This window comes from Neodiprion virginianus, chromosome 2 (genome assembly GCF_021901495.1).
Source record: "Neodiprion virginianus isolate iyNeoVirg1 chromosome 2, iyNeoVirg1.1, whole genome shotgun sequence".
In the NCBI taxonomy this organism is placed as follows: Eukaryota; Metazoa; Arthropoda; class Insecta; order Hymenoptera; family Diprionidae; genus Neodiprion; species Neodiprion virginianus.
In genome coordinates, this window is record NC_060878.1 from 5,243,615 (window position 1) to 5,270,333 (window position 26,719).

The 26,719-nt window shown below is 38.6% G+C and overlaps 1 protein-coding gene across 1 annotated transcript in view; it reads left to right on the forward strand.

Moving 5' to 3' along the window:
- The window catches only part of LOC124298915 (uncharacterized), a 193,843-nt gene that overhangs the window by 115,954 nt on the left and 51,170 nt on the right, over nt 1–26,719 (forward strand). Inside the window, exons 6-12 of the mRNA XM_046751570.1 lie at nt 5,393–5,482; nt 10,540–10,657; nt 13,534–13,627; nt 13,773–13,862; nt 14,015–14,104; nt 15,376–15,593; nt 15,864–16,002. Coding sequence (XP_046607526.1) covers nt 5,393–5,482; nt 10,540–10,657; nt 13,534–13,627; nt 13,773–13,862; nt 14,015–14,104; nt 15,376–15,593; nt 15,864–16,002 — 839 coding nt within the window. The remainder of the gene's footprint in view (nt 1–5,392; nt 5,483–10,539; nt 10,658–13,533; nt 13,628–13,772; nt 13,863–14,014; nt 14,105–15,375; nt 15,594–15,863; nt 16,003–26,719) is intronic.

The following is a 26,719-nucleotide window of genomic DNA, read 5'->3' on the forward strand; positions in this document are numbered from 1 at the left end:
ATTATTCGCATTCATTTGTAATGTTGTTATACCTGCCGCGGCGTAAGTAGGTAGCTTATACCTATACCTAGTTGTTCAGGATCAGGTTAATCATGCGGATTGTCCAGCGTTGGTCCTTCACACGGATTGCGTTACTCGCAGCCCTTGTTCACAACCGATAGATGAATCACGTAGTTAACAAAAAAAAAAAAATAAAAAATGTTCCACTTTTATACTCTCAAACGTTTCCATTGAAAGGCACGAAATATTTCAAAACGTCAATACAACAAATATGAGAAGTTTCCAGATTAGACACTTATATAAACGCGATGTCGAGTCGACACAGTTATGTTTCTCTCTAACCGCAGGATCTTCATATTATAACCTGGTGCATATTGTCTCAATTTATGGTTACCATATAGACGCGAGTTGTATATAATAATAGCTTCACCTACTCCGACAGCCACCTTTTTCAATCAAACAATTGTCCCAGCTTCGAGTCGTGAAATGAAACGGAGAGAAGAAAATAACTATGTACCTGTTAAAATATTTTCTCACAGTCAGGGATGTCTAAGGCCGGTTTTAAGCCACCGTGGATCACGAATATGTTGAGGAAGGTTGGAGACCCCTGAATCGAAGGTGCATTATGCATTACCTTACAGTGCATATAATGCATATTTATACCGTGGGGATGACGTCAGCGTCCCGTGTCGCCCCGATTGCGTGACCAAAAGTCATTCTCGAGTCGGTCCGAGCGTGTTCGCGACCTCGCGCAAAGGTGTAAATGATTATTATCATTATTTTTCTTTATTACCAGGCAAACAGAACGAATATGAAAATTTTCTTCAATTTATATTCTTATGTTCATTTCACGAGCGCAAAAGAGGGCGAGAGAGGAAAAAGATGTAAAAAGAATAAATTATTGAATGCACTAAATGAATCGAAAATTTTCTTCAAATTTTCTTCAATAATTCATTTATCGTGTGTTTATGGAGATCCCATCTCGAAAATTACACATGTCAAGTGAAATTGTCTCCAGGTTTTCGAAAAAAATATTGAAAAATATTTCATAATTTGGGAAAGACGAAAACACTGCTTTTTAGACTTTAAGCTCAATTTTGAGAGCCTTTCACGAGCATGAACGACGAAAAGAAGAATGAATAAAATCAGAATGACAATATTACATGGAATGCCCCGTACAATGACATTGAAAGATAAAAAAAAGGGTGAAAAATCTGAAAACTTTGACTTTCGGTAGAAAAAAAAAATTCGAAAAGATCTGAGGGGGATGAAGCTGGATCCGATGTCAGTAATTGGTAGACTTGCTCATATGTATTCCAAGTTGTTATATTCTTATTTCACATTTCCTTTTATGAATTTTATCAACCCGACCCCACGACGGACTAACATAATCAAAATCCCAGAAAGTCTCTTGAGCTATGTTACGTTACGTAAACTCCCAAGAGATGCTGGGGTATGCCGGCGGCACCGGCACCACTAGCAGCAGCGTCATTAACTCGTAGGTAATAAACGTCTCGTAATGAATCTGGAATATGTTGAAATCCTATATACCGCGCGTTTTCGCGACAACGCCGCATTACGTCTAGGCATGTATAACAACGTACTCTCGACCGGTATACACGTTACAAACTGCATGTGTATTTCGCTCTCAATCCGTGTGCCAATTTCTTGCGTGCTTACGTTCGACTCATTGTCTTTGCTGTTTTTTTTTTTTTTTATTTTTATTTTTATTTCATTTTTTTTATTCATCGTCTCAAATTTGAAAGTAACATGCCTGAGCGAAGTTTGATAATAACTTACGATTAACTAAAACTTTGCTCAAGAGATAATACATTATAACGATGTAAATATTGTGCAAAGTATATTTCATTAGAATATAACATTTAAAAGTGTCGAGGCGTATATTTATACCTTCTCCTTATCGTTTATCGTCATATTTTCACGCAATTTGTAAACACTTCGACCGTCACGATAACATGATAAATCGGTCCCCTTGATTGTATATCAGCAAGTTTTCTTTCTATTTATTTACTTATTTATTTATTTTTTTTATTTGCGATCACACCGTTCGCGACGAGGTTAACGCCTCAATTAGTTACTCAACATCCTCCGATCCTTGTTCACGACCGGCTATATTCATCGCTACGTATTGTGTCCATTCGGACGGATACGTACGTATGTACCTACGTACTACGCTACGAACGACCGTTGTTAATACATGTACCCGATTGCGGCGAGTATCGAGCGCGTTGCATCGCCCGCAGTCGGCGACCCGCCCTGACCCCGATACCACGATCCCACGTGGCGCCACGATGCACTTCCATAGGCTTATAGATCCGTATTATATGCCTGCATTTTCCAATGCATATGTATAATAATGCACGTTCGTACCGGACGTGTGCATACCTGGGTAAGTATTCACATCGCGAACTCTATCCCTCGGAATTCCCACGATTCTTCGACTTTTTCTCTCTGTTATAGATTATATGCATTATTGTGTATTACATACGGTTTGTGTCGTTGATACTTTTTTTTTTTTTTTTTTTTTTTTCATTACAATTTTTTTTATCGCCGTGACGATACTGCATTCGACATATCGTGACGTATTACAATATACAGAAACGGTCGTTTTATATTATTAGTGTTTCTTTGCGTAAACGATCTTTACATTATATAAAAATAGATTGATAACGATTTTTAACGGTTCTTTCTCTTTCTCTTTTTTTTTTTTTTTTTGTAACGAGATCATTGCGATTTGATAAAATTTTTATGTTTTTACAGGCTATCAAGTAGCGTTAATAACTAAAAAAAATATACCACAATCTTGACGGTATATATTTGTGAGATTTTTTGTGAAAAATTCGACACTTTGCAGGCTGACCATAAAATTCACGCATTTAATACAGCTAGAATATTCTGGATTTATTATTTATTCATTTATTTATTGATTGTTCTTACGTTTTTAATCCCTATATATTCATCGCAGAAGGCTAATATTGATAATCTCTGGCCGAGGATTTTTGTGCCAGCAATGTTAAATAATTGTATATCAATGTAACAGCCCTCACAGTTCGGAGAAAACCCGCGTCGGTATTAAATGCATCTCGACGAGAACGATATTAGACCTAGTACATGATATATCTAGTTATATACTTACAGAGATTCTACGTTGAGATAATAATTACACAGATCCTCGTTGCGCACGCTTTGTATGCATAAACATGATATTTCATTCATATCATCCGATTCTCGCGGCTTACAATAATATTCTTTACGAAACGCACGGTGATCATCTAATACGATTTATGCTGGTATAAGGCAGGTAGCCGAGATTCAAAGGAGTGCCTAATTGTAATCGGATATCATTTTTTTCCGAGTAATTCTCAAAAAGTTTTACCTAACTTCGAACTCGACCTTGTCGAATACTATTTTATAACTCAACATTTATTTGGCGTTATTAGCGTTGCCTCGAATTGAAATGAAATTTAGAAAAAGAAAAAAAAAAAAACACGAAGCTCGTGAAATAATTGTAAATAATCCAACTACATCGTTCGGTTTCTACATTTAAAATCATTTCTAAACGTCGTATTTCGCTCTCTGATAACTATGGTATATAATTGTTTTAACATTTATGTAATTTAAAGTCACAAACGTAAAGTTTTGTGTGTTTAGCCTTAAATTTAAGAAACACGCTGTTTACGATAAATGTTGAAAAAATATCATCCGCCTGTTTGAAATTTAACTAAACTATATACATTCGGACAAATCTTGTTAACCAGCAGACACTGTCTAACGAAAAGCGAATTATTAGTTAAGCGTGATGAACATCACTCAACGAAAGTTTTCTTCATTAAAATAAAAAAACAACAAAAAAAAGCTACAACATCTGTTCCTAATTTATTTTCAGTATCGAGCTTTTTCGACCATTTTCTTGATTATCATACTACCTACACTAATATCGTTGAATTTAATGGCGTTTAAACCAGATACTCAACCGCTCGCATCACTGTCGAGCTTGCAGTCTTCTTTACCCCCCCACCTATACTTCATTCCGTTAACGACGCGTGAAAAATTTCATCGCGTCTCGCGATTCGCAAAGCCCGTAAAACCCTCCCCGTCCAATGCGTAGAACGTAATACTTTCTACGCAAATTACGGCCCGCATCGTATCCGCAGGCACGCGTGAACAGCCAGGGAAACACGTCGACTACGCTGGCGTTTTCCATAGGAAGGTGTGGTTTTAGAAAACGTATTATTGATATCGTGTTTCACCCGCTCGACGCTCGGGATTTCTATGCGAGCAACCTGCCCCCGCCGCCTGACTTAACTACCTGTCGCGGATTATCGGATGCTGTACGGAAACTTGAGGAATTTCTATCTCCTTGATTATTTTTTTTTTTCTTTATTTTATTTTTTTTTTTTTTTGCGTCTGATCCGGACATGTCACTAGCAGCAGCTGCGCAACTCGCGCCACGTTTCAGGCCTCAAACAACCGTTAGTTACACGCAACTGATTCCGGCTATAATTACTGCCATATCATTAAGAACGTACGATTTATATATTTATATATATATATATGGCAAATTTTCATCACGCCTGTTCAGCGATGTTTCCTTATTTTTTTTTTTTTTCTTTCTCTCCGATGTCCTTTTAAATTCGAGACTGTTATTCTTTTTAGAAACTTATACGTCTTACAATTAATCGAAATCGTTTCTATCCAGTTTGCAGATAACAACCTCTTTTTTTTTTTTTTTTTTTTTATATGCACTTCTTTCTATTTTCCCCACAATTTTCACATCTCGTATAATTTCTGCTGACTGGTCAAAGAAGAAAATACTACACGATGTGTATAATATTACATACACAACGACTATTGCGTATAAACGCGGAACATGCGTTACGGAGATTCGTTTGAAGAGGAACACGATCTGTGTATGTATAAATATTGTATTGAATGTCATATCAAAGCAAGCACAGCTGTTAGAAATTTGCTGGCTAATGTATAACGTGTACATACATACATGTATATGTATATATATATGCAAACGGAGGGAGACATTATATACCTGTATGTACCATGATGTTAAATGCACACATGTGTATATACTTATATATATATTTCATAACGATTCACTCTCTATTTCTCTCACGTCCGTATCGAGTTACCGATCATTTTTCCTCCCGATTGCAAAATATCTCTTCCCTTTTTCTTAATCCTCTCGAGGCAACGTTGCGGCTGTTTCCAGGCAGTATGAAAACGCGTGTGAAAAAATATTAATTATACACGGGATTTCAAATCGTATGTTGAAAATATTTTGTACCGTATTCGAGTATGTTTGTGTAAATGATTTAATAGGTTTATTAATCTAGATGAAATTTCGGACTGTTTTCAGGCGCGAGGAAAAAAGGGCAAGACCTCACGCCACCGCGGAGTATTCACGACCTGCCGGATCACCTGCTTACCTGCGGTCTCACGTTACCAGGTAAATTGAAATTCCTCGTTGTAAATTGTACAATTATGTAACAATGAGATTTATAATTACCCTCGAACAACCCGAATGGTGCATGCACACACATATATTATATATATATATATGTGTGTTATTACAACCGCCTGGTATGGTATAACTAATTACACACCAGGGGGGATGATTATTATTTATTTCTATGCAGCATATTGTACGCGTCTATATTTACATTGCGAAAGTAACATTACGCGTTTCTTGATGTCTCCGAAATCTGAAACTTGTGGAAAAAAAAATTGAAGAAAGTCTCTAATAGGTTACAATAGCAAAACATTAAACCAACCTGTAATGAAACCTGGACAAGAAAATGCAAAAACTTGGAAATGAAGTACGGAACTTTGCGCAGTTCGCTGCGGTATCTTTGATGCAACATCGCGTGACGACGCTTCCTCTGCAATGAGAAGTCCGAAAGTTTGCAATATGGGGCGCTGCGCCAAACCTGCAAGATTTATCGCGTTCTGAAGCGTAAATATATACAAATTATATTCGGATCATACGCGGAACGGTAATCGTGCCACTTGAAGTTTTCGCAAAATTTTACTAACGATCTCAACACCACGCTCGGTCTACAATTTTATAAATCGTTGGGAACGGGTGGCGAAATTACGAACTAACCAAAACCCGTCACTTCGGAGTTTTCGTCGTCGTTTACGGATTAACCAAAATCGTGAGAAGCAGTTTGAGGCTTGAAATACGATCGACTTCCGTGAACCATTCTATAACAGGTGGTCAATTTAACCATCGACAATGTATGATAAATCGAAGATTGAGGTTAGGTGGATAATGAAAGATTCCCGAGTGTCTGGTTATGATGATCGCGGTTCCGGTTCTTCTGACAGTTGAAACGCATCGTTGTGCCGGTGAATGCAAATGGTTCGAGCGAGAAAATGAGGCATAAGTAGACATAAGTGGCGGTAAACGGCAGCGGTAGCCAGACGTTTTATACACCGAATAGACGAACCGGCATCGGGCTGTAGAGAGTTGACCGAGGGTCCGAGGAGGAGTATAATGCGGAAGCCGAGACACACCCACACACGGAATACACGAATACGCGATTCACACGGTACAGTTGCGGAGACTGTTTGCGACATGCACTCCATCGCATGGTTGTGTGAAACTTTACAGTACCTGCCTTATACAGCGATCGAGTATCCGCAACAGTTCCTTGGCTGCCGGCCTTGAGGGTTTGCCGCGTGCCTTAAACCACCATTATACGCTTCTAAACGCGTTCCACCCTGTAACGTTCCTCCAGCACCATGAACACATCGCGTGTATAACTGTACAATATTCCATTAAAATAGAAACACTGCGCCCGCCTTTACCTGCTACTTACCACAAGATTTAAATTAAGACCTTCTTCTTCGGCTACGGGAGCTCTAACTCCAGGACGTCTGATACACTCCCCGGGTGTCTTGCTTACCGGTCGTCGGTGATAAAACCGATCTTTCATCTAGGTGTACTGTTTCAACGAAAAACACCCGGGGTGTTGAAACGTTTGTGAAGTTCATGAAACGATGTTACATCCTTACTTTTCTTCCTTTGTAACTGTATAACGACGGGTAGTTTAGTGAAAGAAGAAATGGGTTTGGTCCATTCTTCAGCCTCATCCACCTTCACATCCATTTTGACATCCTCTCCTTATCGCTTCTCCCACCGTGCACACTTCGCGCGCATTTAATTGCTCGACCTTTTTCGAGGGTGAGAGGCGGCAGGCTTCAGGCTTGTGAACATGTGTACCGTGTGAAAGACCCGACGACGTGGAAGATTGTAAGGATAATTAATATCTGGCAATAAATTACTGCCCTACCCCCTTCCGACCCGTTGTCACAACTCATGCACCATAACTATACGGTGAATGGGTGGGCTCGCAGGTCAACTCTGCACTTTTCTTCTTCTAATAATAATAATGATAAATTTTTATAATTAACAAAAATCTTTTCTCATTCCACTGGGTATAAGTGGTTGCTCTCAATAAACCCGAAGAAGCACTCGAGGCAGTCACAACTTATTATACGACTTGAAATCACATAACTTGAACGATTTTCAGATCGTTACTTCCGATTGTACGAAGAACCAGTAACAGTAATTAGCGAGTTGTTACTATTGCACGGCTCTTTCGTATCTTGTGGCGGTGGCGAAACTTTGACTTTAACAACGCTGATGGTTCTGATAGTACAAGGAAACTACACCGCGTTATTGCAGTATTCCCGACTCTTAGCGGTGTACGAGTCCAGCCAGCCATAGGGAACGTGCCGTAAATTATCGGGCACCGTACTTCGCGCCGGTACAATATGATGCCTCTGACCTCCTTAGCCACCTAGCCACGCGACCCCTTTTGACTCCTTTTAACAAGCTAAATATCTTTCTTGTGGTATTTTTTTTTTCTTTTTTTTTTTGGAAAATAGATCGCGAGACAAAAATTTCTAAACTTCTTTCTATACGTTCAAACATCCTGAACCCTTTTCCAACGGGTGTGTAATATGTATTTATATTTTTTCACCCGGGTATCGAGACGCCCCAAGTTAATATGGTCAACGATAAGCAGCTGGGAGGAGTTGTGACCCTGTGGCTAATGGATAATTTCTCATCCTGTATTACCGATAGAATCCCTTCTCTCTCTCTCTCTCTCTCTCTCGCTCTCTTTCTCTCATTCTCTCTCTCATCCCATCTCATCTCTGCATATTGCTGAGGAACGGCTGTTCGCTTCGATGTTGTATGCATTCGATGTACATGTGGCAGGGGTGAAACTGTGTCGTGGGAAGCGTGAACGCATCGCCACGCAGCGAATCGGTACGGTGTTGATGGAAAAAAAATTGAAAAATCAAAGTAAAAGTAAGAAAAAAAAGAAAAAAAAAATGATAAATTCATCGGAGATTCTTCATTCGGTTACCTGCAGATTCTTAATTCGAATATGCTAAATTGGTGCCGCAATAATTAATACAGTTATTGAGGTAGTAATTATGAAAACGGTAGAAATTTCGCAAGATAGTGAAAAATGATAAAAAAAAAAAAAAAAAATTAATCAACAAAATGGTGGAAATCACACGTTTCACGTAGGATAATATCTCGATACGTCTTGTAGGATAAATACTTGATACCTACGTGCGAAGTTGCAGCGGGTCGTGCAAAACCTTCGAGGACTTAATTTCACTTCGGTCCGCGACCACGCGATTAATTCGCCTTGTTCTCCAAGGAAGGCACGCCATCCTTGGCGCACGCGGGTCCAAAGCGGGGGCGTGGGAGTTCTCCAGTTCGAGTCGAAGAGTCGCATCTGCACTCCAGCGGCAGCTGACTTCGACTTATTTATCCCGTGAACGGTACTCTTCTACGTGGCTACTCCAACGTACCTTTTCCTACCTACGCGCAACAACGATTTACCGTGTATATATATATATATATGTATACCGAATATGCAGTAGAATAACCAGGCATATAATCAGACCGCACGTGTTTGTTATTACTGCACGAGATGATGCTGCCACGAGTTCAGGTAGAAACTGCAATCTCTAACTGGATTAGGAGAATGTTTATAGGTATAGGTGTACACTGGAAAAAATTTCATTTGTTACAGTAACTAGAAAAATTCAGTAAAACAGGTATCGTTAAAAGAACTGTTTGAATATTGTTGGAATAACGAAAAACGAGGTACGCCTAACCATCTAGCGCTATTGTAAATTCTATTTTGGTTATTGCAACGCAAAATCAGTTTCTGAAGTTTACTCTACTTTTTTAGTTAAACATGGCTTCAACGTCAATTTATCGTTGCACGAGCGTTAAATTTTCGCAACAGTTGCAAGAAAATCTAGCAACAGTGATCGTAATGAGAAAGAATAGTAACGGATACTAGACGTTCCGGTAACGGCTAAAAAACTAATTTTCATTTTCTGCCTAGAACTATATTTTTGCATTATGGTAAAAAATGAAAATGGTTAAGAACCGAGCGGTAACCGGAACTAAAAATTTCTCTCAGAGTACTGCAGCGATGCCCACTGAGCTAAGAATAATCGATGCATCGATTGATCGAATCAAAAAAAAAAATAATCAAACACGACTCGATTGAATCGTAATCGTGAAAAAAAATCGATTGCGTTTGGTCATTCTTAATAGGTAGAAGTAGACGGGATCAATCAACGATTTGCGAAACGTTTTTTGAAAACAAACACAGGTTTTCAACATTCTCTGCACAAAAAATTTACCAAATATCATGGTCAAATATAGCGAAAGAAAGTGCTTTTTTTTTTTAATTCAGAATAATAATTTTGGTTAATTTATTGACAGTATAGATTTGTATTTGAATTATAACTATAAAACATTTTTATCGTCGTATTTGATCGACATATTTGGTAAATTCTTGTATAATTATTGTCATCAAAGTATGTCGAGTTAGTTGTCAATGTTGTTCTTCAGTCTCATAAATTCAACTGTAATATACATAATTATTATAACCGTCAATTTGCTGTGTATAAATCTGGATAAATGAATGATTTTAATTTTTATTATCAACCGTGAATGAAAAGCAACGATTGACGAACCGAACGAACGAACTGTTTATGAGTCTAAGCCGCAGATGCAACGAAATGCGTGCACTGCAAATTAATGCGAGAAGAGATGCGTTCGTTCAGTCAAGGCGAATCAATTTCATCATTCATTCATGATCCAAGATGCGGCATGCGCCTCTATATTACGTACCTATTTATATGCATATGTGTGCCCGGTCGTTCCCTGCAGAATTGCACAACACCCTGTTATTCGGATATTATTTATTTATACCTGTGCACGCATTATTCTTGCTTTATGTTTTGAAATTAGGTTTCGTGCTCGGTTTGTTCAGTGTTTTTTTTTTTTTTTTTGTCTATTTAAACTAGTTTTTTTTGAAAATATGTGTGTAAATCGTAAAAATCTTGGAATAAGTAGAATAAAAATAAAAACTTGAATATTTAGAACTATAATGACGATGAGGAGAATAATGAGGGATGATGTATTTAATTTCATTCTTTTTTTTTAATCTGTTTCAGGGTACAAAGACTGTGCCGACAGACCTGTCATCGAATACGACAGCACTGTGTCACCGACGGAGGCTATTTCGCCGGTCGAAATCGCCTGTTTTATTCTCTACCTCGTTCACCTACCCAGGTTCGTGGAATAAATTTATTCAAATTCATTCTACGCCGTGAATGATTCTTAATCGAATCAACGCAGCTTCCATTCGTTTCGAGAGAAAATATAGTCGGAGAATAATATCAAATACAAATTTAAAAAATTCATCGTCCTCTTGTACCACGGCATAATAAATTTACAAAAGATGCATGGTATAATCACGGGGACGTGGAGGTATACGATAACTTGCACCATAATATAAGGGAAAGTAGGTATATTATTTGCTGCAGTTGTAAAGATGTGCCGTCGTGCAGCAGTGCGGTGTATTACATTAAGATATTAAAATTAATGATCGATATCGATAGGTATAGAGGGAGTCGCGAATAGGTTATTTATTAATTATCCTGAAAGTAATATCCATGCATGCACCCGACAGTATCGTCGACCCTTACAATTATACCAGCGCAACGTAGGTACTTTCTAGTCGACGAATATCATTATAGGTACTGTATTTATAGACATAATATGTATACCCGTAACGCGCATATACTATGGTGTGTATATATATATATTATATCCACCGCAGTATCAATTATTATTGTTTACACATGCAAATTGCCCTGCGCGCACTCTTCCGCATGATATAAATCAATAAAGGTAGGTAAGTATATATATGCATGTCAAGAAAGACACCGTAACTTCATTTCGATTAGGTACATTACCTTATACAAGTAGATATGTAAGACCGTTTCAGTGTACAGATTCCGATACCGATATCTTATCGACATTTTCAGCCGTTTCACAGCTCAGACACAAACCCGTTTTTCGGGTGGAGGGTATCCTCACACTGGTCAACTTTATCGATCGTCGATAAAATTCATCGATATCGTCGGTAAAGTTGACCAGTTTTGGTATAAACTCCACCCGAAAAAAAGGGTTTGTATCTGAGCTGTCGGTAAGATGTCGGTATCGGAATCTGTACGCAGAACCGGCCTTATATATATATATACATATATATCTATTTATACACCACCGGATATGAGTATAAAAAAGGGGCAACCCTGTTTTACACGATGTTGTACATTTTTAAAGCGTGCGTTTAGAAATAGAGTTCGGCAGAGCTATTATAATTTAAGGAAACTGCGGTAAATTTGGTAAATGTTTTCGAACAAAGATGAGTCTTTCAGAACCTCGCTTTCGTTTTATTGCTAGCAAGTCGTATATATCATAATAGAAATGCTACCGGATCGTACAGAGAAAAGTAGTCAGGCGGTGTGTCTCGAGATCCAAAGATATATACAAAGGTTCTCGCACTTGCCGACTTGTGGAGTTGATCTAGTTTTGCACACTTGACCGCATTTCCACCACCGTTGGGTATATATATGTATTTTTTTTTTTTTTGTATAATACATTTTTAATCTTTCCCCATGCTCATGCTCATTGCCTGCCTGCACGTTTCTTGTATTTAATTGAATCTCTGTGCAGACATACCTGTTTCTATAGATCATGTTTTTCCTCGCTGCGCGTTGCAGTGCGGGACTTCTTCTTTGGTAAAAGGGGTTTTCGGTTTCTTCTCTGCATATCAAACCATCGTCATATATAGGGTCACGTTCTAGCTCTCGGTCCAACCTGTCACTGCCATTATACCTACCTACCTACCTACCTATATACCCTGGGAAAATTCTTTCGGGGTTAAATTTTATAACCATAAACGCCTCGCCGCAATGGCCCACCCAAGGCGAAGCTAAACCGCGTCAAGTTCCATCCTCGATCCTCTCATCCAAGTCGCACGTGCGTCTCACGCAGACATTGGGGTGCATAATACCGGCGGCCCGACTTACAATAGTGCTAATGCACCGCTGTAAAAGCGTTTTAGAGAAAAAGAAAAAAATCCAGAGGCGTAGGATAAGCGAAAACTTTACGTAGATACTTTTTTCATCGATCGATTTTCACGCTGAACATAAGAAAAATTTTACGGGACCGTAACGAAATTTATACCTTATACGTTTACAACCGATCAGGAACAAATACAGGGTATTTTGCTTGGACAGTACATTTTTTTCTATTTAGTCTCGTTGTACGCGAAAATACTTGTAAGTAGTGAGAGAAGATTTCCGTTAGCGAAAGGATGTATCTGGGATGAAATTTTAAAAGGTCGGTTAAAATATTCTTGTAAAATCAATAATTTGAAAGACTGTCAAAGATTAGTATTTGTGCAAAGTACTTCCAGGATAAAATCAACTCCTTGTCGTAATATAAAATTGTCGGATTTGAGAGATATCCTTTCGCGAAGATTTTTTTGCCTATTATGTAAAACAGTTTTTTATTGTAGGAACAAGATGAAAAGTTGTCGCTTCCAAACGAAAAACCTTAATCCTCGTTTATTTTTTTTTTTTTTTTTTTTCTTCCTGCAAAATTTATCCGTTTCCTTCTTTCGTCTCAATTTTCACCTACGGATTGTATCAAGAGTGTTACGCCAATGCAATGGCGTCTACGTGGGTGTTACAGGAGCAGCGTGAGAAATATACCCAGATAGACTCACGTGTCATAAGTTAATATAACGTCAGTCGCATGCGGTGCTGTTAAGCTAGCATTTTTATCGCGCTTGTACTGCAGCCTGTATAGGGTTACTTGTTCCATGAGCGCGTGTCCTCGCCTATCTAAGAAATCCTTTTTTCCTTATTTACCTCTCTTTTCTTTTATTGTCACCTTCTGTAACAGGTTTTCTACGAAGAAAGTAAGATAGAGGAGAGAGAGAGAGAGAGAAAAGAACAAATTTATCGTTTTTCGTCGGTCAATAACAGGCTAAGAGCTAGCCTAAATTTTCTTCGATTTTATCTATTTTTAAAAATCGGTATTCCCGATAGTCTCAGATAATTTATCTCATTCGGAATTCCCTATTTTTGCCACAGTTCCGACCGATCAGATACCGAATTCACGTTACTCGTGACTGGCCAGCCGTCCGAAGAATTGGATCTTCTCGACAACGCGTTTCACCTCCTGCAGGTAACTCATCCGAGTCATTTTCTTTTCTTTTTTTGCTTATTTTTCTTCACAGAATAAATACTTAACGAAGCAATTATTTTCGAATGTATAGAGTAATATTATAGTAAAAGTCAGTGAACTTCAATACGTTGTTTTCCTTATTTAGCGTACATTGAGAGTTTCTCAAGCCTTGGTGCTTCGAAATTCATGTGACGAGGCACCCGGCAGGCCGCTTTTACCCCGCAGTCAAATCAAGGTAAGTCGTTGCTTCTCAAATACTTCTCATCGCGATTTAAACGCCTGTTTGAATAAAGTCAGCTATTGCGTAGAGTTTAATCGTCGACTTTTATTTCTCTCTTATTTAATTTTTATTTTCTGATTTAATATACAATGGTTATTCTTTTTCAGGTTGTATTCGTAGACGAGGAAACTATTTCCAAACACATCTCAAACCGGCATCAAAAATCCGATCATCTTCAATGGATATCATTTTTCAAGGTATGCAAAAAACGAAAAATTTTTTTCGACACCAAATGCGTAACCGAATATAATTGCAATTCATTTCTCTGCTTTCTTCTATCGTATAAAATTCAATTAACACCGGTCAGTTTTCAGGAAAAAATTAGTGCAAAATCTTTAAGTAGTTTAAATATCGCCGTAGAATTCTGTATCGAAAATATCCTCTCCAAGTTATCCCCTCAAAATTCTTGATCAATATGACAAAATTCCAATCCAAATGAAAAGTCTTCATATTTCTTTCTGTTGAAACCTGATTTTAGCAACCGAATTTCCATCGATACAATAATATATTCATAGTTCGAAAATCAGTACCGCGTTATTCGAGTCGGCAACCAGAGATTCGTCTCCGCAAAGCGGGTTGCGAATTGAGATGACAAGGCGCAAGAGACAAACAGGTGGACGAATTTCGTAGAATTAATTAAGAATTGAATTGACTTTTCCGCCGCTCGCAGGTAGAAACCATGGTTAGAAAAATCTCCGCGTTCAAGGAATCCTCTAGTCGATGAGAAGGGGAAGAGCGTTCCAACCTCCAACCTAACTCAATGTCACTTGAAAATCAACCCGACCGTTTGAGGTACACCGATTGTCCCTCCTTCGTAATTTACCCCCAAGGGATATAACGCGCATACGACGAATTCCACCGTGTCTCCATCGACCCGCCAGTAGCTGCTACCACGGCACGTTCCGATTAACCGGTTTTAATTGACAGTGGTTCTCATCGATCTGGCGGTTCGTTAATTTAAACGTAAAAAAGCTGGCGTGACCAGAATTACTGTAATATAATTGTTTATTGTTACGCCGCCTTCTTATCTTGCAACATTTTCTCAAGAACGTGAAATGAAAACATTTTGCGAATATCACGCAACTTTCTTCTCAATTTTTATCTCCGTTTTCTCTGTATTGGGAAATCTGACTCGTGACGTCAAAGCCCGATTATCGGCGCCATTTTGACGCCACATAACCTATAAGTTTTCAATTTCCATTGATGCAAATCGTGATTGTTCTTCGAGTATCAAATTAGTGTAATGTCTGGTCAATTAGTGACACGTAATTGGTAATAGACTAGTTCAATTCAACGAATTACATGCGAAAAACACGATCAATTATCAGTTATCAGCTTGGATGCGTTACTTTGATTCTTTTCCCACCAACGTCGCATCGCAAACTGATTATTTCAATATTATATAACGTTTAATTAACGCATATTCTTTACATTTAGTTATTTAATTTGTCCTTTCTATGTTATTCAGGAATACGACACGGTGATGTCGAAGTGGCAGGCTGCGGGTCGAAAGCTCGCCATGGCCATGTCGGAATTAAAGGAGTGTGCGATTATTCCGCAACCGTTGGTTCCGCTCAGTCGTCTGCTGACAGATCCTACAGTAAAACGCACACCGGCTGATGCCAATGAGGTGATCGCCCTCCTCGAGGAACGCTCCCAAAACATTCGCCACGTCGAGCAAGTCAGGTAAAATTTCTGAATTTCTGTACATTCGTGCCTGTAATGCGTTTGGTAAAATCGGTTTATTTCTTTTTTCACTTTCATACGTGCGAAATGATGAATTGTTAGAAAAATCTTCTATTTTAGATCTATCGCATTATCACTGTAATCAGTTTTATTGCATTCGGAATAGCCAAGACTTCTCATCTGGACGAGTTTCCTTGTGCTTGTTGAAACAGTGATGATCCTTATCGACATTTCGACTAATATTCGCTTTCCTCTGTAAATCATATCCAGGCTATCCCTGGATCGGGCTCGTCGACTGCTAACGGAAGTCAGTAATGCAGCGACGAGGCTTGAATCGTCCTGCGAATCTCGACGAGCTATGATCAGGAATTTAACCATCCTCAGAAACATCGAGGACCAGGCGCGCGAGGTGAGTAAAGAAGAAAAAACGCTAACACAATTTGACGAATTCACACTACGCGTTACATACACATTCTCTCACTACGAAGGTGAATCGATGAACATGCAGTAAAAATCATTGAAAGCGGTTCGGTAATCAAATGAAAATCCGATGTCTTCTAGTTTAATTTCGGGTTAATTTCCCTTGATTTGTCGACAATGTTTTCATTTTTAATTATAGAAACACTCTTAATCCTAAATCAATCTCCCGATCTATAATGGCGTCGTTCACGTGCCAGGAATGCACTTGACCTTGAAACGATAATTACGTTATCATTTCACTTCGCTGGCCTTCCTCCTTGATCCTCGCGATCTCCCCGCAAGTCCATGCAGACATGTGGAAATTATACACGAGCAAAATACATGAGCGGGGGGAGTAAAAGAGGAGAAGAAAGTTGGCGCTGATTGTGTTTCCTTTATTCCTTTATACACGCATAGGTATTTATCTTCGAGTTAAGCTCGAGATAAAATATTGATTGATAATCGTTTAAGAAGAAAATAAGTAGGGTTGAAAAAAAAAAAAAAAAAAACGTTGAGACTAAATAAAATCGTACAGCCGTATTACATACTTTGTAATCCTGCATTGTATTACACTGATCGCATTATACATGATATTTTTTATACATGGTATAGAACGTGTGCATCAACGATAATCACGTACCTATATAAACGCGAGCCACCGCGTACGATCATTCGCGATACTCACGATTCAGCTTTCTCAGCGATCATCATCATCATCATCATCATCATTTTGATCACTTCTATGCACTGCACCTCGGTATTGTATATATTCTACCACACCGGGAACAAGAAGCTGTACATACTCTTTAATGTTTGACTACTGCACTTGTGACTGTCCCAAATAAAATTTGGGTTAACCCTGCGATATAGAATGTACATGTACTGTACGAACTGTAAAGGTATGAATCAATTGTTGGTACCTGGAGCAACGATTTATTTAATATATGTATACATATATTCCCTTGTGCTATAATAGCGATAGAGCTGTTACAATAAAAATAAAAACGAATTAGCTACCTGATCGTTGAAATATTAAACAAAGCACAAATTTAAATCTAGCGCATCCTTTTTTTTTTAAGGCAAGGATTAACTTTTTGTTTCTGTTGGATTCGAAATTTCAAACCTGTTTCATATAATGTTTAATAAAAATTAATATACAAAATTATCACACCGTTGTAGCAAGATATTTTCCTGTTATACTCGATGTACGCACCAAGTGAATGAAAAAGCTTCGATGCAGGGCCAACTTTCACTTCTCGGATTGGTTTATATTGTACCAGTTTCAGATTAGCTAGATTAGGTTGATTGGTCGGCCCTATATATGTATAATTGATGGGCGGATTCCTGTTCCATCCGAATAAGGAAGCGCCGGCATTGCCGATTGTCGCGTGCTAATAGATAATCAAAGGCTCGAGATTGGACGCAGGTGTTGTATAACTCCCGCCCATCTATAGGTATACACGCTTCCGCATAACGTGGCTAAAACAAGTGACCGATGACGTTAATCAGGTTAATCAGCCTTCGAGATTGGCTCGCGTTAATTTGTGTGTTGTAAGTATACGGGATATGTAGTATACTACGGTAATGTAAGCGCGGTCAAACTCGCGTTCCAATTTCCTGTCTTCTTCCTAGCGAAATCGAGGAAATAAAAATAGAGCCGGAAAAGATTAACCCAAATTTCTTATTACGCGGGCTTTTTTTTATTTCTTTTTTATTTTCATTTTTATATCATTTCATGAATTTTTATATTCATTTCCAAATCCATGTTTAACATTGTGACTTATACATATATACGTATATGTTTCGATATTTTATTCACCGTTAGACGCAAAATAGAAAAATTAAAAAAAGAGAAACTTTCAGGGATAGAAGATGACGATTGTATGTGTGTGAGAAAAAAAAATCTGGATGTTGAGGAAACAATCGATTGCGAGTAAAACCGGTGCTAAGGAAATTTGTTAAAATTTCGAGCATGCGTAACGATTCTTGTTTAGATTGTAACTTGTTAACTTCTTTTTATACACTCTTCGCGCATCGCCTGTGGCGAAATTCTTCCGATATTAGCTCCCGCATGATCGTCGCGAGAGAAAGGAAGAGCCTCGGAGGACAAGAGAAAGGAGATTAGATAGCTAAACTAAATGATACAGCGGAAATACTTGCGAGTTGAAATAAATAAATAAATAACGTAACGTAACATCGAAATAAGATGCAATAAAATTATAACGATTTAGAGATTATACGGACGCTGAAAAAAGAAAGAAAGAAAAATGAAACGTAGTCAGGCGAGTTATGTAAAGTCATGTCGGGTCGATTTAATTATCAACGTTGATTATGTAAATTGCAAATTTGAAAAACGAAAAAAAAAAAAATTGAATAAAATTAAAATTAGAAGAAAATAAAACACACACACTCGTAAAGAAAAATTAGAAACTGTGTCAAGGCGCAGATGATCGTTAGCCGCGTTGTCTCGAGGCTCTCGACCCGCCAAAAACCTTTAATTTCATAAATCTCGCAGACATTTTTTGCACATCTATTATAATAGCCGAGCAGCTTTTTCTAGTCCACTCGATAATATTTGCGTACGCCAAATAGGTACGCGCGTCTAATTTTCTCTGGTTCGCACGGCACGGATCATTCGTAACCACATTTGGATGAAAAAATTAAACCACAATCTCTCTTCCGCCGACATTGAAATCACCCGTGGCTATGCTTGCATGCGTGCGTGCAAATTAACGCAGTCTAATTGCGAATACAGCAATAGAAAAGCAAAAAAAGAAATAGTTCGCAAAAACAAAGAAGAATGGAAATCGACAAAAAAAAAAATAAAAAAACGGAGGAATAATAATCACACGAAGCACGAAATCAACGAATTGAAGGATCGAACGAATGCGAAAATTACCCCAGGAATTGGTTGATGGATACGAGATCAATGCTGTAAATGAAACGAAATACTGGCACATTTTTTCGCGATTTTTTTTTTTTTTTTTCGCAAAAAAAATTTGAGAATCGAATAATGTTGATTATAAACGATGATAAATCAACTTATACAGTCTCTTTTTATAATATATTTGAAATTGAAACTTGTCATCGTTGAAAAAAAAGTGTGTTTTGTGTGCACTGAGCGAAATTTTTAGTTCCGGTTACCGCTCAGTCCTTACCTATTTTCGTTTTTTACCACAATCGAAAAATATAGTTTTAGGTAGAAAATGAAAATTAGTTTTGTAGCCGTTACCGGAAATTCTAGTATCCTATACTATTCTTTCTCATTACGATCGCTGTTGATATATTTTCTTGCAACTGTTGCGAAAATTTAACGCTCGTGCAACGATAAATTGACGTTAAAGCCTTGTTTAACTAAAAAAGTAGAGTAAACCTCAGAAACTGATTCAGCGTTGCGATAACCAAAAAAGGATCGACGATAGCGCAAAATGGTTAGGCGTACCTCGTTTTTCGTAATCCCAACAATATTCAAACAGCTTTTTTAACGGTACCTGTTTTATTCAATTTTTCTAGTTACTGTAACGATTGAAATTTTTCTCAATGTGCGATTTTGGAATCGGCACTGAAGTCGTTCGCTCTCTACCGCATCATGTATAATAATTATAACATGATGGATTGAGAAGGTGAACTTTGCCGTCTAATTATGATAAAACCGAGGATACACCGCATCCGTGCATCACGTTTCGAACGAAATAGTCTGCTTTCCACTAACGATTGCCTCCGACCCTCGTTCAGCGAACCTAATATTACCCGACCGCTGCGCGTATTAGAGTTTAACAATTGCATATATTACCGAGGTATTAACTGCGTTGCGGCCGTTTTCATCACGGCGTAGCGCACGAATCACACGTCGTTCCATTAGAGTTGAAACGCGTTATATACCTCATACACTTCGAAACTATGATCGCGAATCGCAGTCGAGCTTTCCTTATATTCTACACTTACTGCACGCCGTTATAATTTGTTATACCACCTCCAATGCAGACCCCGGATTTGAAGCTTTGTACGCCCCTGATTGCGCTCTCTTAATATTTGCCAATTTGAGGAAATGTACGTGTAAGCTGCGCCCGGACGTTCGATTGCCGGTCATTATGTGGTTGCTCTATGCATGGATACTTATTTACGCGTATAACCGCTTTGGGAGGAGTTACTGCATTTCTCGATGCATGCCCTGTTAAATTGATTCCCACTTCTCTACATCGCAGCTATATTCGTATATTTTCTGGTTTCACAATACCGTTCTCTTCGATTTTCTTTCCTTTTTGTCACGTCAAATCGACCAGGGTCTGGCTCTCTCAAGTCTGGACCCAGAATGTGTCTTTTTGTGCCGTTTAAAGTAAAAAAAATGGACCAAAATTAAATAACGGATAGATGGTTAAACATTTTTATACATAATGTAAGATTTTTAGTATTGTTTTCAGATTTTCGCTGAAAAAAAAAAACAAAAACGGTCGTTTTCAATAATTAGTGGAATAGCAAAGCCCGTTCTCAACACAGATTCCTATACCGACATTTTACCGACACTTAGCCAAGACGCAACCCTCTTTCTAGAATGTTTTATCATTAAAATAGTTATCTCCGAACTGCCGAACATTTTAGAAAAAGGTTTGTGTCTTGGCTGAGCGTCGGTAAAATGATGGTACAGGAATCTGCGTCCCGAACCGGCTGTGCTATTCTACTATTGTTTTTTAGCGTGAATAAAAAGAGCCCAGGAAAAATGAAAATACAATTTGCGTGCAGCAACTGCGGATATAATTGTTGCGAAACTCGGAAATCGGTTTTAACCGATCGTCGTTGGGTTTCCTCTCGCTTTTGTATCGCCGTTTTTAGACAGCAGCAGCCCTGCGGATCGAGTCTTTACGGCGCTAAACCAGCATCGCATCTTATACCGCAAGCCAGCGAAGTTGCTGCGCTTAAGATTCAAAGAGATTCCGCGCTTTCCTCATTTGCATGCGTATCCACGCTGTACGTATCCCAACAATGGTAAATAGCTTTAGCTAGGTATACATACCTACGTAGGTATATCGGAACAAGATGCACGTTCCGTATGGACCGCGAGTCGCGGATGCTGCGAGGATTATTAAAACCCGAGATGAATTACCATCTGTTATTTTTTCACGCCATTTTCGAAATCATCGTAAAACGGGACGAATGAACAAATCTTCAACGTGCAACCGACATTTTTTTTGTTTTTTTTTTTTCTTCGTTCACCTCTCGCGTTGTAATAATATTCATGCGGAAACGTCGACGGGCAAAATTTATACCTTTCGTTTCGTTGAATCATTCAAATTTTCATTCTTCCTTGACACTCATTTTTCCAGTCAATTTGACAAGTTCTTCAATCTTTTTTATCATACCACGAAAGCGAACCGTTGGACTTATTTTTTCTACTTTCTGACGTCTTCAAATTCGATCGATTCACATCTCGGAAAAATTTTCAAAGAACGTGACTTAGTCGATTCTCCAGCAGCAGTATTTGGATTTTTTTACCGACTTGGAAAGAGAAGGAGATAGAGAGGGAGTACGCAAAGGACAAAGGCACTCGTGTAAAGCACAGAGAATCCTGCGTAGACAATAACAACGGGGAGGAAGAATTAAAAAGCACCTCGAGTTCGCCTTCGTTGACTATGCACCACCATTTCAGCATCTTGCGCTTATCAGATCAAAAGACGCCGCTGGTTTTCTTATGACTCCCTCGTAATACGAAGTGCAGCTTGAGGAACGCAAACTGTTTGACTTGTCGCACTTTACCGTGTAAGTACTTATAAAAAAAAAATTTATTCACGTGAAAAAATTATTAACGAAGACACGTGTTTAAATAATTTCCTATGAAAATTAACACAACTCGAATTCCGTAAAGTTACTTATGCTTTTTAAAGTGGTTTTTAATGCGAATAATATTCTTTCAAAGTACATTATCGCCTATTCGATACACACGAAACGTGTTTTTGGAGAAAAATTTCGATAAAAAACGGATTTACGTCGATAAATTCTCATCGCAAATTGTAAGCACATTTGCATACATATGCGAGTATACCACGTATATAATTTACAGGTTGAAATCATCGTCCAGGTATACAGATTGAATTGAATTGAATGATTGCAAGAATAACTGGTTACCGTGCAAGTGTAATTTGTGTATAATTGTGATTGCGGTGTTCGGATCGGCTTGACAAACTTGTAGGTAAAAAATATCCCACGGGATTACGCAGTGGGGCTGCAAAGAGGGACTTAATGAAAGGCATAATATTTGATAAAATTTTTAACTTTTCCGTACCGCATCCGCGTATATAATACGGTTGAATTATATCGCGTATCTGATTATTATAGCTACAAATCGCGTGTGCAGTGCCGTAGAAAATTATACGGCATCTCCGCAAAAGGATTAGCGAGTCTTTGACAGATCGAATTAAAACTGTGTGGTGTAAATAAATTATCGACTACTTTGTACTTTATTTACTTTGCTTTACGAGTTGTGCAGGCTGCATACTATAATTATCAATTATTTATACATGAAGCGGAATTTCTAGAACTCGTTTCCCGTTACGCATTCATGTAATTCAATGTGCCGTCATATTAAAAAAAAAATCTGCAACAACTTTTATCACTGACACAGTGTGTTTTTTTTTTATTTTCATTTTAAAATCTGAAAAATTTCACTTTATTTTACTATCCCCTTAACGATAATTCTGTCCTTCCTCTCTAGACGACGATGTGCACATACCATGGTATCAACGTATAATATAAGGCGAGAAAAGGGTGTATTAAACAAATATTTACACCATGGTCGCGTTAGTTGTGTAATCAAGCTGCACGTTATGGCTATCTGTATACCGTCTCGACTCCAGACTTCTTTGAAGGACTTTTTATTTCATTTACCGTTCATTACAATTTCCTGGAATTTATTACAAGACACATTCATCTTATTTCTATTCTTTAACATCTCGACCGACTTGACTTGACTAATTTTAAACAGTAATATCTAAAAGACAAGTGACTTGTAGTATGAAGTGTGATCCACCAATTTCGTACCATTGATAAAACGCAACACTGCAAATGAAAGGAGTTAACCTTGGTGCCGTTGTACATTTTGGTTTTTGTAATCTCTGAATTCATCGTCTTATCCTCAACGAAGATACGGCTTTGAACCTCGGCAGGTGAACGAACCCTGAAATATAATTACGTCTCACTTCCTTTCTCTCTCTCTCTCTCTCTTTTTTCTTGTCATTTTCTCTCTCTCCCCCGAGAATACACTCATTACCCCTCGAATCTACGTAGCTGATCCGTGAGTCTCGAGTGTACCGCAATCTCCAGTGTCTAATTATTAGAATCGGATCGTAATGGGATCGAATATCGATCTTGACGCGCCGCGGAGCGTATTTCCAGGTACATATATAAGCGTTGAGGTGCAATCGGAGCCATGCGTGCATGTATACGTACATGCGTGCCGAACTGCACTCCACCTTCTCAAGAGCCAGCATCTTATAACGTGCATCTTGGTCCGATGCCTCTTTCGAAAGTGAAATATAACGAATCTTGTACGAGAGACTGCCTGTCCGTCAACGTCACCTCCGTCAATTGCCGCCCTTCCTTTACCACTCTTCTCCATCATCTTCTATAAGTTATAAAAACCAACCGCGAGGAACCGGAGGAACCGACTAACTAGTTACATACTGGCCGATGGACTCCGAGATGCGATCAGTAATCGGCCGAGGATTGTGCAACTACGCCTCTGCCCATTATTCTTTACACTTTTCTTTTTACTCTTTTCTTTCGTCCTTTCTTTCTTATACTCTCACTTTTCTCCTTCGAATTATCGGAACGCAACGCCTGAAAACCGTGGCAAATATACAACTCCATCCATTCGCATTCTATCCTCGCGATTTTTCGACGATGCGGACGTGCGGAGAAAAACTTGACCGTTCTTACGTGAATTCCAATTGCAACGACTGATTTATCAGGTGACATTGCACGAAAATTATTCAAATATTTTATCCAAGTGCATTTTATTTCACGTTGCAATACCTTGTACAACTCTTAAAGTGATACGTGGAATATTAAAGACTCGGGTAAATAACTAAACATACTTGTTTTTCGAATTCAACTTTGCTTTTCCACACTGAGAAAAATTTCATTTGTTGCAGTAACTAGAAAAATTGAGTAAAACAGGTATCGTTGAAAAAAAGTGTTTGAATATTGTTGGAATTCTAACCTAATCATTTTTTGCGCTGTCGTCGATCCTTTTTTGGTTATCGCAACGCAGAATCACTTTCTGAGGTTTACTCTACTTTTTTAGTTAAACAAGGCTTTAACGTCAATTTATCGTCGCACGAGCGTTAAATTTTCGCAACAGTTGCAAGAAAATATATCAACAGCGATCGTAATGATAAAGAATAGTAACGGATACCAGACTTTCCGGTAACAGCTATAAAACTAATTTTCATTTTCTACCTAGAACAATATTTTTCGATCGTGGTAAAAAATGAAAATAGTTAAGGACCGAGCGGTGGCCGGAACTAAAAATGTCTCTCAATGCATCGATTTTACGATACTTGCTCCGAATTCCTGTTGGTAGTCTTGATTTTTAAAAAGTTTACACACTCCAAGGTTCTCTCCTCAAGGCACTTTTTTCGCCGTGTGCACGCGCCTCGCCAGGACAGATATTACGTATGCGCCCATTAAAATTTGCCTCCTCTTTTTACTCCTTCGTAACAATTTTCTTCCTCCCTTCGTTTCTTTTTTAACCCCCATTTTGCTCCGGCTTGTCCCGGACGGAGGTATTTTCTTTACGTCACAATTTGCACCTGCACTTGATTCTCGGCTGTAATATCTCTCTCTCTCTCTCTCTCTCTCTCTCTCTTCGGACGTGGAATTTTTTCTCGCAAGTATGTATAACGCACTTACGTGCCCTTACCGCGTATAATATACCTTTATCGACACGGTCGATCTTCTCGTCCGATTACGCATTCAAAACGCGAAGCGAAACGTCCTCCGGCTCTTCGCAGCGCTTCGTCTTACCTTATATTCTCGTATCCTCGATTAAACTTCACCCGCGAAGTTACGTGCGGAAATTTTTCAACTACCCCTACCGATTCAACGCTCGCTTTGCGCAAGCTAAAAATCATTCTTCATACAAATTTTGCAACGTTCCTATTTTTCTAAGTCTCTTATCCACGCCGTGTATCATTACCGTTATTTTTATTAATAAATATTCATGTCCAACGTACCTTATTCATCCTTTATTCATCCTTACAATTCGTATTTCAAATTCAATTTCAGCAGCACACGTAGTTACGGCAGCCGCAAAGTAAATTATACCTACAACGTACAATCAGAGACGCAACAAAGTTGCAGTTATGGGATTGAATTTCCGAATCTTTTTATTTCGTACTTACTTTTTCTTCATCCTCTTCCTCTCCGTCTTTTGTCGTTCAATTTTCACCTCGACTTGCAAGTACTCTCTCATATCGTCGCACAGTACTCTCTCTCTGTACGCTTTGTATCTACCTGCAGCTTTGCGAATTTTTTCCCCATGAGTGACTCGCCGTTGCACGTACACCTCGCTTATAGTGCAGCGTTCGCGAATTTCTTCGCTCCATCGTCACGTCGTCGTTCCCGGAAGGCCCTGGTATGCTAAAATTGCGTCCAGATACGCCTACCAACATTCACCGGAACCTCGTCCGTTTTTTTTTTTTATTTTTTTTTTATTTTTTTTATTACTAGTTCAAACAGTGTGAAGAATTCGAAAAATTTAATCGTAAATTTTGGCGAATGTTTTTCCCTTTTTGTTTTTATTTTTTCTTCATGCGGAGACGCCGAGAGATTTTTACGAAACGTACGTAACAATAATGATAACAGTAATAGTAATAAACAATCGTATCGCGAAGAGTTTATAAAAAGGGGAAAGAGAAAATCTTCGTCGACTTGTTAACAACTGTGTATACGGTATACAATACGTACGATGCGCGATATAAATTCTGCGAATTGCCTTCGTTTCTTCGTGATAATAACAGTAACAATCATTTATTACAAAAAGGGCACGGTGAACGGTTTCACGTATACATTATGCATACCACTTTTTGCAGAGACGGTGAACAAAGCCCGTTTTCCCATTAAAAATTCACCCAGGTGTTGTAAGTAAAGACGTGCGAATCCACGAATTAATTTGCTATAAAAACATCAAAAAAAAAAAATGAGGTCAAATAATTATAAATAAAGAAAAATAGTCAGCCCTCAATTCTTTAAAAACCTCTCAGGAGCAGTCGGTACAATATTGTTAAAGATCACGGAAAGTCCCGTGGCATGTTTGAGGCCCGGATCGGTCCGTCGTAAAGAATTTCTCGAAAGTGATTAACCCCTCGAACTGGCCGATCAATCGTCGACGTAACAATAACGAAGCTCGTTAAGCAGCTAGCTCGTGTCGGATCAAACGACCCGAAGATACGTACAATCCGATACAGCCGGTCGTGCCTTTAGGTGCCATAACTCGGTTTTAATCGACAACTAATTCAGCCAGGCCGAAGCCTCTGATCGGTATTGAAAAGCGCGATCAAAAGCAAGAGGGCGTGGGTGCCACGATGCATAAAACGTTGTAAGACCGCGTGCCGTCGATGCACGCATATTTTTTACGTCTCCCGAGCAGCGCGACGACGGCGAAGACAATTTAC